The 15,802-nt window shown below is 36.3% G+C and overlaps 1 protein-coding gene across 3 annotated transcripts in view; it reads right to left on the bottom strand.

Annotated features, from left to right (window-relative positions):
• The window catches only part of SYTL3 (synaptotagmin like 3), a 117,598-nt gene that overhangs the window by 27,692 nt on the left and 74,104 nt on the right, over positions 1-15,802 (bottom strand). For all 3 annotated transcript variants that reach the window (XM_074187943.1, XM_074187944.1, XM_074187945.1), the window contains 4 exons: positions 15,019-15,070; positions 14,005-14,071; positions 12,181-12,253; positions 2,391-2,515 (listed from right to left, as the gene is read on the bottom strand). In XM_074187943.1, coding sequence (XP_074044044.1) covers positions 2,391-2,515; positions 12,181-12,253; positions 14,005-14,071; positions 15,019-15,070 — 317 coding nt within the window. The remainder of the gene's footprint in view (positions 1-2,390; positions 2,516-12,180; positions 12,254-14,004; positions 14,072-15,018; positions 15,071-15,802) is intronic.

Here is a 15,802-nt window from a genome sequence, read left to right as displayed (position 1 = left end):
GCATTTGACCATTGATTGGATTTGTGACTATTATAACAAATGTTTATATATATATATATATGTGCTTCTGTCTAAATTCTACAACACAGACACTTTGACACTTTTCTTCTTCTGATATGTGAGAACTCATTTGTATATGAGAGAAGTAGTGGGTAGAATTCTGGACATATCAGGAAGACCTAAGTTCAAATCCCACCCTTGATACTTTCTAGCTTTATGATTCCAAGCAAGTCACTTAACCTTTCTTAGCCTCAGTTTCTTTATCTATAAAATAGGAATTAAAATAATACATATTGCACTGATATCCCAGGGTTGTTATAAGACTTAGGCTTAGGTCACTTAAAGTGCTATCATAATATTGGATTTTATTATTATCTGCTTCTTGAAGCATGCACATTCAGTTTTAATAAAAAAAAAAAAGTAATTTTGTCCCCCTTTCCAAGGAAGAAAGATGTTCAGACTGAAAAGAGCAAGTTTTGCTTCATAGCACCTCATTATTTGAAATTGTCCTCCTTTATCTAGACTCCGTCAGTTCGAAGGACGGACACAGAGAATTATTTTCATTTTGATTTAGTCAAATAAGACACTGGAATACCACCTATATGCAAACCTCTTCATTGTGTCTCCCATCCAAAGTGTTACCGTGGCATTAATTTGCAAAGTCTGATTGCTTTGTTGGAGGAAAGCAACTAAAAATGCAAGTGACCCATTAAAAAGTTGAGGTTAACTTGTTTTGATCTGCTGTTTTCTTCTTGGCAAACTTGAAGTCCTAAAACTCTGGGAGAGTGTTGAACTTTTTGCTTTCTCTGAAAGGCGGGTATGGGTGAAACATTTCTTTTGGTTTCATTGCCAGGAGAGTTTGTCTCTCCAACAGTCTGGCACAAGCATCAGGCTGCATCACCAGTGCTTCCCTTTGTTCTTTACTCTTTTAGTCAGAGATGAAGGCAGATATGAATCAATCTTTCTTTGCACTGAAGAAACTTGGGATGTTTAGCCTGGAGAAGAGAAAACTTGGGAGAGGTCAGGGAGTGGACCTTAGTAGGCTTCCAGTACTAGAAGGACTTGCGAATTAATTGTTCCATTATCCCCAGAGGGCAGAATAAGGAACAGTGGTTCTAAGTAGCAGAGAAGATTTAGGCTTGGTAGAAGGAACAACTTCCTTATAATCAGAGCTGTCCAAAGTAAATGAGGTAGAAGTAGAGGATTCCTCATCACTGAAGGCCTTTGAGCAAAGACTCCAAGACTACCTTTCTGTTATGCTACAGAGGGGGACTATTTTCATTTACAAGTTGTACTACATAGTCTTTCATTTTCCTTCTGATTCTGGCATCCTTTTAAATGTGTTTTACATTGTTAAAAGGCTTTCTAAACATGATATCACTGTGGTAATGATGAATATGATGGTGTCTGCTCATATTTTCATAGCATTTAAAAGTTTGCAAAGCACCGGTCTCATTATCTCATTTGATTCTCAAAACAACTCTATGAGGTAGGCACTATCATTATCCCCAATTTATAGGTGAGTAGTCTTAGACTCATCAAGATTAAGTCACTCTCCCAGGGTCACATAGCTAGTAAATATTTGAGGCAGAATTCTAACCCAGGTCACTGACATTCCCAAACAACATAGACATGGTTTGAACATTTGATTGCCTTCTTTCACTTTGCCCTACCTGGATTCTAAATTCATTCTGAATTTTGATCTTTCATTCTTCAACCTCCCCCAAATAGGAGCTTTTCATTATTTTTTCAGTTTGCTTAGTTTTGTCATTAAACTAAATTAAAAGTCAAAATGAGTTGGAAAGTCATTGAAGTAAATATCATCCTATTCCAATGTAGTCAAATTTAATTGACCTATCAAGGCCATCATCACATAGAGCATGCTCAGTTGCCATTCTCTCCTGGAGATTCTGAAACAGGAATCCATAGGTAGATTTCAGGGAAATTCTGGACTTGTATGGAATGAACAATTCTTCTAGCGATAAATGCAAGCAATTAGGCTTCACCAGACTGCCAAAGGGGTCCAAGTGACATAAAAAAACCTTAAGAACACCTGTTGTCATTGTTCATTTTCCAAGTTACATCCAACTGTTTGTGTCCCCATTTTTTAGTTTTCCTGGTAAAGATACTAGATTGGTTTGCCATTTGCTTCTCTAGCTCATGTTGCAGATGAGAAAACTCAGGCAACCAGGGTTTTATGACTTGCCTAGGGTAACACAGATATTAAGTGTATGAGGCCATATTTGAATTCAAGAAGATGAGTCTTCCTGACTCTAGGGTTGATGCTCTATCCACTGTACCACCTAGCTACACCCAGAGTCTACACCAGTTCCTAAGAAAACTAGCATAGCCCATGGAACCTCAGCTTGGGTTGGGTTATTTGTTTGTACCCTGGTTGTCAAGTTGATGGCAGTGTCAGATAGGCTCCTCCTCTCCTTCCGGTCCATACCCTCCCTGTAATTGGTTGTTAGAAGATGTTTGTCAGAAGTCATGTCATTCTGGGACTTGGAGATTTCTATAAAAAAAATGCAAGGAAAGGAAAATCTAGGTACCTGTTCTCTAGCTGTTCTTGCCACCCAACCCAATAACAAATAGGATGTACTTGGGCAGAAGTAAAGAGAGCAGAAAGCTGTTCTATCCCTGAGAGGATGTTCAATCAAGGCTACAAAGCTTGGCAAACTTGTGAAATTTAATTCAATAAACATTTAAACAATTACAATGTGCAATGCACCATGCTAAGTGTTGGTGATACCAAGAAAAACCAAATAGCCCTTCCTGCCTTCACTTCAAGAAGTTGAAACTATTGGGAGGGAGAGGGAGGGAGGGAGGGAGGGAGGGAGGGAGGGAGAGAGAGAGAGAGAGAGAGAGAGAGAGAGAGAGAGAGAGAGAGAGAGAGAGAGAGAGAGAGAGAGAGAGAATATACAAATGGGACTCTTCCTGGGTAGAGTCAAATAGTAATGTGAAGGTAGGATGCTCCCAGAACTCTTCCCAAAACAACTTTTAATGAACTTTTTAAATAGACCCTAAAGTGGCAGAACCCACAAAAAAATAAAGTGAAACAACTTGAGTTCTCAACTCAAAATATTGTGAAGGAACTTCAGAAAAAGGTCTCTCTCAAGTGGATAAAGGGGAAGTATAGCCTAGCATAGGCAGGGGAGCTAGGAAGCCAGTGGGAAGCTCTTAACCACAGTACAATTCAGGTCCAGTTCAGCAAATAGTGCAACCAGCAAGCAGTGAGGGTCTCAACCCCAGCTTGGAAAGCAAAGCTCAAACCCAGAAATGCTAAAGAAATAGGTGAGACTCTGGGTTAGGCAACCCAAACAGAGGGAACAAATCCCTAACATCTGAAACATCAAAGGCAACAGTTTAGGCAAGTGGTAAGCCAGGGACCAGCCCCAGGCACAAGAAATTTGGGACTATACCCCCTGGGCCCCAGGAGCAGAGCACAACTATCAAAATGAGCAAAAAACTCAAAAGAATATTAACCATAGATAGCTATTATTCTAATAGGCATGATTAAAAGCATCATGTCAGAAAAGGAAAGCAGTGGCAAAATGCCTAAATGTGAAACCTCAAAGGGGATTATAAATTGATCTCAAAGACCAAAAGACTTCTTGGAAGAGCTCAAAAAGAATTTTAAAAACCAAAGAGGAGAGATTGGCTACTATGATCAGAAAGGACAATGATCAATGTTGAAAGGGATGTGGGAAATCTGTATTATTATTATTATAATACAGATTATTATTATACATTGTTGATGGAGCTGTGAACTCATCCAATCTTTCTGAAAAGCAATTTGGAATTATGCCCAAAGGGCAATAAAAATGTGCATACCCTTTGATCTAGTGCTACTGGGTCTATATCCTGAAGAGATCATGGAAAAAGGGTAAAAACATCACTTGTACAAAAAAATTCATAGTAGCTCTGGCAAAGAATTGGAAATTGAGTGAATGTCCATAAATTTGGCTAAACAAATTGTGGTATATGTACATTATTGTTCTATTAGAAACCAGGAGGGATGGGAATTCAGAAAAGCCTGGAAAGACCTGCATGAACTGATGCTGAGTGAGAAAAGCAGAACCAGAAGAACACTATACACCCTAACAGAATCATGGGGTCAATGATCAACCTTAATGGACTTGCTCATTTCATCAGGGCAATAATCAGGGACAATTTTACAATACCATCTGTATTCAAAGAAAGAACTGTGAAGTTTAAACAAAGACCAAAGACTATTACCTTTAATTTAAAAAAAAAAGGTTTTCTAATGTATTATGTAATTTTGCTATCTCTTATATTTTTTTTCCTTAAGGATATGATTTTTCTCTCAGCACATTCAATGTTGATCAATGTATACCATGGAAATAATATAAAGACTATCAGACTGCCTTCTCTAGGGGTGGGGGGAAGGGAAACGAGGTTGGGAGGGAATTGTAAAATTAAAAAAAATTTAAAAAAATTTTAAATAAAAAAACAGAAAAGAAAGGAAGAAGAAAAATTGAGAAAAGAAATGAAATCCATGCAGGAAAATTATGAAAAATTGACTGAAGAAAACAATACCTTTAAAAGTAAAAAGAATTCAACTCTTTTAAAAGTAAAAATGACCAACTAGGCAAGGAATATAACTCATCAAAAAGTAAAACTATCCAATTGTTAAAGGAAACACAAAAGCTAACTGAAGAAAATAAGACCTCCAAAATTATAATGAGACAAACAGAAACTAATGATTTTATGTGACATCACAATTCCTTCAAACAAAACCAAAAAGACTGAAAAAATAGAAGAAAATGTAAAGCATCTCTTAGGAAAAACAACTGACCTGAAAAATAGATCCAGGAGAGATAATTTATGAATTACTAGTCTATCTGAAAACCACAATCAGGAAACAGGCATGGAATATCTTTCTTGAAATTATCATGGAAAACTGCCCTACCATCCTAGAATAAGAATCCATCAATCATCCTTGAGAATATATAAATGAGGAGTCTGGAAAATTTTTGGTTTGGAAGTGACTTACAATTTCAGCCTGGAAGGAAGGTAAGGATTGTGTTTAAGAAACAGGTAAGAGCAAAAGAGGCATGGAGGACAATCTGGGCAAAGACAAAGAAGCAAACTACATAAGATAGAATTAAAGGAATAGCTAGTAGACCAGTCTGGCTGGCATACAGCATGCATGAACAGGAGAAACACAAAATATATCTGAAGAGTTAAGTGAAGGACTTTAAATGCAAGAGTAAGGGAGTTATATTTTACCTTACAAACAATAATCATTTTTGAGCAGAAGAGTGACATGGTTACATCTGGTTCTTTTATTTTTTAACTGAATCAATGATTTAATTGGTGTTGGGATTTCTTCATGAGGAACTTACTTTCTCAATGTAGATCTGAGGGTACTAAGAGGTCAAATGGTCAAAATCCATGTAACCATTCAGGATCAGAGGCAGTATTTAAATTCAGATCTTCCTGATTTTAAGAACAGTTCTCTATCCATTGTATAATACTATCTCTCTGTGTTTTAAGAATATCAATTGGACAGATACATGGAGGATGGGTTTGAGGGTGGAGAGAACAGAAGTAGGAAGAATAATTGAGAAGCAATTGCAATAGTCCAAGAAAGAGATAATGGAGGTTTAAACCAAAAAAGCGTCCATATGATTAGTGAGAATGCTACTGATTTGAGAAATGTTATAGAAGTATAAACCATAAGACTAGACACATGGTTGGAATTTTTTTAGGGGAGAAGGTGAAGAACAGAGAAGAGTTAATATCTCCAAGGTTGCATACTTGAAGTGGAGAAGAAGTCAATTTATGGGAGAAAGAAAATTAGTTCCATTTTGGACATGTTAAATTTGAAATACTGATGGGACATCCAGAGGGAAATGTCCATCAAGTATTTGACAGAGAAATTTAACTGGGATTTAAGAATGAGATAAAGTCTAGGGGTATAGGTTTGGAGGTTATCAGTGGAAAGATAATTGAACCTGGGAGAGTTGATGATGTCAATGAGAAAGTGTAAACAGAGAAGAGGACCCAGAACAGAACCTTTTGGGGGGGTGGGGTAGGGGGAGACAACTATAGTAAGTTGGCAAGAAAATGGATGAGCAAACAACTATCAAATATTGAACAAAGATTATGCTCCACTTTGCAAATATAAAAATAGAATAGAGTTCATGGAAAAAATGTGACTCTGTTTTGTACTACTCTGAAGTTGGAAAATGTCTAGTAGTACCAGGGCTATAGAGAAATATTTCTGGTTAAACACAATCTTTTTGTACTTTTTCAAGTTAAAAAATTGGCAGTCTAACAAATAATCAGTCTTTTCAAGAAATTCTTTGAAAAAATATTATAAATAAATAAAATATTACAGGTAATTTTTTTAACATGGGAGTACAAAAAGATCTAGGATAACCTTATGGTAAATTCAAAGTCACAGTCATTGAATTACTATTTAGTAACTCCTTGAAACAAAAGGAGAGAAAGTGAACAGAGTTTAACAGAAAAAAATAATTTTTCTTCTCGAGAAAAAGCTATTCCCTTGTCTTCCATATTGTCACCCACCTCTGAAGCTTACAATCTATGTGACTGTAAACAAGTTATTTAGTCTGCTTCTCTAAGCCTCTATTTCTTTATCTGTAAAATGGAGCTAATATTCCTCCTAAGGGAGGCATAGTAGATAGAAGACCTTTCCTGAGTCAAGAAGATCTTGTTATAGTCCTGCCTCTCCCAGTATTAGCTGTGTGACCATAGGCAAGTAACTTTTCCTCTCTATGCCTTAGACTGCCCTCTAAGAATATTAATCATCAATGAGTTGTTGATTGACAATGAAATTACATGTATCCACTCACCTTCCCCCTTTCTAAATCTGTCTTACTAACCTCAGAGTTGTTGGCTGGATCAAAAGAGATAATGTATATTAAATACTTAGTAAACCTTAAAGCACAATAGAAATATTGACCATTATTGTTCTATTGTTATTATTAGGGTCTTAAAGGAAACTTAAATGATCATCTAGCCTGTCTGCCTACCTTCATAATCATTCATACAATATTTTACTAAATACCAATTCACTCAGTATATGTAATAAATACCCTTCTCTATACCCAGTACTGATTCAGATAGAACTAGCTGATAACAATCTTATCAAGAAAAAAGCATTCTACCACATCCCTCTGTAAGCCATTTCAACATTTCCCTTATACATTAGTGCCTCTGGTAACCCCCCCCCCGCCAATACCAGTTAGAAATTTGTCATCTTAGGATGACTTTCAATTTGAGATGGCAAGGACTTGAGCTTTCATTTCTAAGCCCAGGTCCAATATTATCTCCAATCCAGTTGTTTGTTCAACCCCGTAGTCCTCTGGTTTTTAACATTTATTTCATCTGTAGGGAAAAAGTCTCCTTAAACAAAGGAGAAGGAGAAGAGAGCTGAGAGGAACTAGACTTTTGACTAAGTATGGCTAACTCCCAGGTGAAGATACGCCTTCCATTTCTCTACAACTTAAGTCATTAGAGAGTTCCACAGAACAAGTGATGCTGCAACAAATTTGACACTCAACCATGGTAAGTTCATAATGAGAAAGAGGAGAGAGAGAGAAGAGCAGACTGTTTCTTGAAGCAATTAACAATTACCATCATATTCTCCTTCCCCCTTTTCCCAAAAGGTAATCAAATGGAAACTCTCCTGAAGATGTACAACTATTAAAAACAATCTAGATAATTCATTTCCTAAAGAAATACTTCACTATTTTGCTTAGAATGAGTCAAAAGTTCTTGGAACTGGGAAAATCACAGCAACCTATAGGTGATGGTGCCAAATGTCTTTGAAAAAGCCTTAGTGATGATGGAGTTTTACCAAAGTGGCTCACTCCTTCTTCAAGTAAGAGGACACTGCCCTCTGATGGACACACCAAACTCCACTAGAGTATCCCTCTACTTTTTCCTTCCAGCCCCACAATTCCATCCTAATTCCCCTTTTTGTCTTTCCATCATTTATGTACACTTCACCGGTACCAAAACAAAAGTTTTATCTGCTCCCTAACATTATTGGAAAACTATTAGTAACAAAAAAGAAAAGAAAACATGAGAAAATATAGAAAAGCTGAATAATGACAAATTGGCTATTGACCAAAAGGATGAATGGATTTCCCATACCCCAAATAACTTAGATTCCTTAAAGGTAGGTAATGTATTACTACACTCTGCAGAGGAATATGGAAGTGCAGAGATATAGAGAGAATTTGATCAAGTGTTGGATCTGGAGTAAAAAAGACCTGGGTTCAAATCCTCCCCCCCACCCAGATACTTACAAGCTATATAACATTTTATGTGCTTCAATTTCCTTATCTATAAAATGAGGAGGAATGGATTTGATTATCTTTAAGGTCCATTCCATCTCTAAATCTATGATCCTATGATTTTTTTTCCCCCCTGAGCTACACAACTTTAAGTTTCAAAGTATCTTGGAATTATTCTAACTCCCCAATGGTCTTTCTAGTATTTCCTGCTGCCTTTCTATGAATGTGAATTCATCAGTACTTTTTAGACTACAGACTAGCCCAGACATAATAAAATGGTAGAATTGGAAGGTTATACCATCCAAGTCCATTATTTGTACAGATGGGGAAACTGTGGCCGAGACAGGGCTCTAAATTACCCAGTCATACAGCTAATGAATGATAGGATCAGGGAATGGGTATTGAGATCTACAATAAATATCCCTAGCTCCACAATTAATGTCTTAGATACAAAAGAACCCTTGAAGCCTGGAAAACATTCTCTCCTTCTTTTTCCTGCTTTGATCCCTATAGGACTGAGGTCAGCATATTTATAATGCTTTTTATATATATACATATGTATATATATATAATATAATAAAATTTATATGATTTATATAACATAATTTATAATTTATAATAAATAATTCCTAAATTGTGCCTCCCAGTTTCTTACATTCTAGATCTGGAAGGACCCTGGGATATCATCAACTATAACCACATTGTTTAATTAGTGAGGGACTGGCCCCTCTCTCCCACTATTAGGGTAGGTGTGCCATTTTGTTAAGATATCTTAAAAAAACATTTATTAAAAAAATTAGTGAGGGACTAACAATAAATATGATGATGAATAAAATATTACCAAGCCTCTCATAACTTTGGGAGGGGGGTTGGCCCTGTTCCCCCACTGCATTTTCAATTTAGGGTTATTAACATTTAGGGAGAAATAGATATGTATGCATATGTATTTATGTACGTGTATTTATATAGATCTGCAAGTGGATATACACATGAATATATATATGTATATATATATATGACTTGTTCGTGTATAATTAACAATCTTTGAACAAAACCAGAAGATCAGAGGTCATCCAGTCCAATCCCCTCACTTTACAGATGGAGAATCAGAAACCAAAAGATGGGAAATGACTTGTCTTAAGGCATATCTGGGGTTTGGTTTCCAGTCCTTTGATTCATAGATTTAGATCTTAGTAAGAGTCCATCTAATCCAGGGGTTTTTAATCTGGGATTCTTGAGTTTAGATGTTTGGGGGGTTTTTTAAATAATATTCTGATATCTGTATTTCAATATAAGTGGCTTCCTTAGAAATCCTGTATATTTTGAGTATTTTTAAAAAGTTATTTGGCAATGGGGTCCATAGGCTTTACCAGCCTACCAAAGGGGTATATGACATAAAAATGCAGATAGAATCCATTTTAAAGATAAGGAAACTGACACCCCAATATGTCAACACTGGCTATCTAGATAATAAGTAGTAGAGGTAGATCTGAACATAGGCCTTCCTGATTCTAAGTCCAGCTCTTTCCATACTATACCACATGCTACCTCTCCAGAGCTTCAGGTATAATGCTTCTTCCACTCTATCAGTTGTTTAAAATCTATTTCTATGTGTAAATAAATGTGTCTGTGCCTGAGTATATGAGGATATCTGCTTGCTTGTGCTAATAAAAAATCATAAGAAAAGATCTCTCTGCTTCTTTGTGTGTTTCTCCAAAAGGAACACAGTTTGAACTAGTTTTGCTAAAATGTGTAGAGAAGCTTTAGGTAACAAGAAAGGGCAGTATAAAATTCCATATCAAGACTTGAAAGGGTCCTCTAATCCAACTCCCTTCTTTTTTTATGGTTAAGATAAATAAATCTCAGGGAAATTGAGTTTCTTTCCCATAGCCACACAGCTGATAAGCATCAGAAGTAATGTTTGAACACAGATCCTGTCTTTGGAGACTGTATTCTTTTCACTATATCATCCATTGGTGGTAAGGGCTGACAGCATGGGGGCATTAGATAGCTGGAAGATATAGGACCAGGTTAAGGAAAACTTCACTTTTGGGAAGCATTGGGGGAGAATTGAAAATCTTCTTGTCAGGCTGATGTATATAACTTGGTTACTGTTCATCTTTCATTTTTTTAAGGTTTTTGCAAGGCAATGGGGTTAAGTGGCTTGCCCAAGGCCACACAGCTAGGTAATTATTAAGTGTCTGAGGCCGGATTTGAACCCAGGTACTCCTGACTCCAGGGCCAGTCCCTTATCCACTGTGCCACCTAGCTGCCCCTCATCTTTCATTTTCGAAGAGGACAAATACTATCAAGAGGTAATATCTTGACTTGTCCAGGAATTAGATTAAGTGAGGCAGAGTTGTACAAAGTCATCATCCTCACTCTTTCTTCCAGAGTACAGAGACTAACAAAGAGCCTGGCAGGGCAGGCAAAGAATTTCTAAAAAAGTCATTTAACCCTGGTCAGCAAGCAAACAGAGAAAAACATTTCTCTTTCCCCGCTTGATATCAAGATGCCACATATTTCAGGGGATAGTACTTATGTCCACCCATAAGACTAATTGATTCAAATTCTGATCATGAGCCAGTTGAAGTAGGGATAGTAAGAAAGGAGGATGATTAATTAAAGATGGTGCCAGAGTCTAAATACAAACTACACTGGGAGGCTCAACAGGTTCCTAAAGAGGAAAAATACAAACACACTGAAGGAGGACCTAAGAATCACAAAGCCTCTGATTATGAGCTCTAAGGACCTAACCTGGGGTTTACCTCAGAGAAGTCAAAAAATATGGACCAATTAGTTATATTTCTAATCTGAACCTCTATACCTCAGAAATTGCTAAGTGCTATAAATTAGGGCTTAAAAGCATGAGGGAGAAAATGTTCAAATATGTCATGAGCACATCTTTTATTTTCTCCTAAAGAGTCAGTTATTAAACATTTACTAGCACATTCCTGGATACAGGTGATGTTCAAGGAGGAAAAAAATAGAATGGCCCAGAAGGTGATGAAATATTATAGGGATAATTTGGCAAGCACTCTTAATTTGCAACTTGTGCAAGCACTACCAAAAGCAGCAACTTTTCTAAGCTAAGGAGAAAGCAAGGCTAGGGAAACAATGAAGAAAAATCAAATAAAATAATGAAATATAGGAGATCTGAAGACTTCTATTTTTGTATTCAAGTATCAAACAGTTTAAATGGGCAGGCTTCTTGTTTTCTTTTGTCCTTGCAACAGTCTAAAATAACCCACAGAAAATCTGAATAAACAATAGACTCAGCTGCCAGGTAGTTTCCTCAAACCTCAATAGAGTTGAAGAGCAGTTATAATATCTTGGGGTGGGGGATGGAAAAAGGAGGGCAGCAGATAATCTTAATGAATCTCATCAGTTCAGAGTAGGGTTGGGGGTGGCATACAGACAAAACAACCTAATGCTTTGGTTAGGATGACAAGCGTGCTGCACCTAATATGAAGTAAAATGGAGTTCAGATGAATCCAAAGCCCTGCTACTCTTGACGGCTAAGGGTTCAGAGGCATGGGGTGAGGTATTTCATTTTTTTTTTTTGTTTTTATATCTCCAGCACATAATACAGAGGGTTTGTTATCTAACTTTTTGATGGAGAAAATGCCAGTGGCTATTCCACACAGTGGGCGTGGGGGATCATCCTAAGGAAATGGCCCTGAATGTTCCTACTAAGTAAAATGTAAGCTTCTTGAGGGGAGAGATCTATTTGTTTACAGATTTTTTTCCCCATCACCTTGCACAAAGAAGGTACAAAGAAGCACCTGAAAAATGTTTGTCAAGGTGATAATTACCAAATAGTCATTGATTGGTGATCCTGCTTATACCTTGCTTATTACAAACACATCAAGGGGCATTCACTTACTTTTTATGTGTGTGGTAAGAGACAGAAACAAATTTTCCATCGATTTATTAAATCCTTTAAGCTGACCAAGTTCCTGTATTAAAACAGAGAGAGTAAGAGTTATGTCTGAACCAAAAATCTCTAACCCCCCAATTTAAAAGCAAAAAAGATGTGTGTGTCTCTGTGTATGTTATGAAGACTAACTTTACAGAAGCATAAGAATCTAATCCTCCACTGTCTATAAATACCTGCATTAGAAGTGTGGCTTAATCAATTGTTTAGAAAGAGCAAGCAGTATAAATGGGAGTTTTTAAGAGAAAAAGAGTCCACTTTTCATTGGCCTAGAGATTGTAGCCAACCCAATTTTGGGTGGACTCACTGTTCCCTCCTTCCTTTCCATCAGTCTTTCCTTCTCCTCCTCCTCTCCCCAATTTTCCCAAACCACTATGAAAAACAAATGTTACGGGGTAAAGACTACCAGGAGGAGCTTGAATAACCAGGTTGACTCTTAAATTTTTTCCTCTCCAAACAGAAGAAATAGCAAAGGAAGAGGGAAATATTATAAAAAAAAAAGATCATTTTCCCATAAAGGCTCATCTTTATATAGGAATAATGCAAGAGAACTTAAAAGTTTATGGAAGAAAGGAACAGAATTTATGTTGGCATTCCTATCCCAGCATGAAATTAGCTATCAGAATGCAAAGGCATTCATTCCTTTCCCTCTTCCCAGGTTTCCTAATATGCCCACCTACATATAGATTTCATATATTTACTCACACTCAAGTACATAGACATAGCTTTCAACAAACATACCAATACATAAATGCCTACACACATTTTCATAGACATATATTCCCATTTTCAAACAGATATGATTACAGGACACATACATTTCTATGTTGATATACATAAGGTCATAGCTATAAGCAATGTAAGATAACTAAAGCTTGTACCAAGGTGCCAAAATTTAAAAGTTACTGACATTACTATATTTCTGCAATGGAGAAACAGCAGAGTTTAGCTGCTGGATAGCAAGAATAAATAGTTAAAGTAGGAAGATACCAGATTGCACATACTTCCTCCACAGGTGAACTTTCCCGCAATGCTCACTATACGCATCCTCCCAGCAGTGACCTTGTGGTGTCCTTGGATTTTTCCATCCCAACCCCAACTGAACTGAGTCTTCAACCATAGTGTCTGGCACATGGTGGACATGCCTTGTTAAATGTGTGTGCTGAATATTTTGTGCATACACACACACACACACACACACACACACACACACACACACACACACACACATACACACACACAATGACTAGTGACAGTTGTGCATAGGACCAGAGATTCATAGATTGTAAGGAACCTTGGCCAATCCAACTCTCCCTCACTGCCCCTTCATTTTACAGATGAGTATAATGTGGCCTAAAGAGGTTACTTAGGCCCTCAAATATATAGTCACACAGTCAGATGCACACATTAAACAGAACAGATACATAGATCTCTGAACAAATGTATGAAATGAAAAAGAAAGAGCCTAATTAAATAGGTCAGTAAAAAATCATGGGACTGGTCAATCAAGGGATCTCAGGAAGCTAGCAGAAGACCAAACTTGAAGAATAGCAATGCTACATAAGAAAATTAAGATAAAATGAGAGACAATGACTTTGATTAAATTTACTTGAAACAGCAGCATTTGGAAACAGGCTTAAACTGTTTTTAGGAGTCCCATGTTCTTGTGACTAAGATCAATGTAAGTTAGGGGACCTTTTCTAGGTCCCTCAGAGATGTTGCACTCATCTCTCTCTATCCCACAGAAGAAGATAGTACAAACAGATACATTACCCCTGTGATGGATCCACAATGACTCTCACTGAAAGGAGGTGGAGTGGGAGGAACCACAGAAATTTTGCTGGAGGCAAAGAAAATACACAGAAGTAAGAAACCAAATACTAAATCAAAGCTGATTGTTAGCTTCAGGAAAACTAAGTTTCCAAGAATTTACACAAAAGTGAAAACAGTGAAGACCACGTTGCTATATAATTTTTCTCCATTGCTGTTGTTTTGGTTCCGTATGTTTAAAGAATTTAAGAATGTCTCGAAGGACCAAACTGCTTCAATTAACACAATATATTTGTACAAACAGAGATAACAGCATGAAATTTTTATCAAAGTAAAATGAATTAAATAAAATTAAAAAGTAAAAAAAAATGTCTGCTTTTAATTATTTGAGTTTAAAACTCATTTGAACAGATAGTAGAAATTAAAATAAATTGTGGTAAAATTGCTTAAAATTATATTAAAAATTCTTGTGCCAAATGAGACAATTAGTGTGTCTGGACCTTCTAGTACTAATTTATAACCTGAATGAGAATTTACAATCATGCACCTACCACATTCAGTACTCCCATTTCATTTAATTTCAGGGAAATTTGCAGGACCCAATTCATAGGAAGCTCTTAAATGCTTTTTAAGTGACTTATTGGTTGTGTGCTGCTTGCCCTAGGTACAGAAATGCTTAGTGATAACTCGTCATAGAACCTTAGATAGACTGTAGGAATTGTAGAACTTTAAGGACTCTCACCCATCTAAAATCCACTCCTTTCTCATTGCCCAGTCATTTTACAGATCATTAAATTTCAAGGAAATTTAATGCAAAGAAATTACTTAACTTAAAAAAAAATCTACTATAGAAAAATATAAGTCTGAATCTTTTTTCAAAGACCTCAGCATAAAGAATTTGGATTATAAAGCTCTAACATCTCGAAATCAAGAAGTTTAAAAGTTCTTTTCTGCTGTTCTATAAGCTTCTTTCTACTTCAATGTCCTAGGACAACTTATCCTTGTTACCATACTAACCTTAGTTTCTGATAAGATTTCAAGAGCTTTGCACCAGCTGTTTCATGTTTGCCTGAGAAAAAATAGAGAATAGAGGTTATTTATTAGCGTGGACATAATTTGGAAGATGAAAATACAGGAAGTCATAAATAAAAAATTATTATTTTCCTAATACTGATTCTAATGATTAAAAAGTCAAGTACGATTAGATCAAAAGGACATCTTTCAACTCTAATTGCTGGGATCAGGAAAAGCAAACTTTATTTGAGGTTAAGTTAGGACAGTTCTTTATAGGACACAGAGGTTCTCAAACTCTTTGGTCTCAGGTCTCCTTAATATTTTGAAAATTTTTTGATACTTACTGTATTAGAAATTTATACACTTTAGAACTAATATGAAAATGTTTTTGACCCCTTGGATCCACCAACCCAAGCAAGCTTGCTTTCCTCTTCTAAAAATTATTAGCTGATGTATCTCATTCTAAAAGTATCCTCAGTGAATGACTAAATTTTTTAAAAAGCATTTTTTAAGCATCTCTAATGTGTCAAGAGCTATACTAAATGCTAAGTGTACAAATACAAAAGGAAAATCAGTCCTGGACCTCAAGTAGCTTAAATTATAATGAATAGTAGCCAGGAAGGGGTATTTTTTTTAAGAAGGTGGTAAATGGAGTTATGAGAGATTAGATTGACATGCCTTTTACAGAAATTATTTTTCCAAAGAATAATATTTTGTTCAGTCATTTCAGTTGTGTCTGACTCTTTGAGATCCCATTTGGGATTTTCTTGGAAAAGATACTAGGGGG

This window comes from Macrotis lagotis, chromosome 5 (assembly GCF_037893015.1).
Source record: "Macrotis lagotis isolate mMagLag1 chromosome 5, bilby.v1.9.chrom.fasta, whole genome shotgun sequence".
Lineage (NCBI taxonomy): Eukaryota > Metazoa > Chordata > Mammalia > Peramelemorphia > Peramelidae > Macrotis > Macrotis lagotis.
Note: the sequence above shows the minus strand (reverse complement) of the source record. Positions and strands in the feature narration are given on the sequence as shown.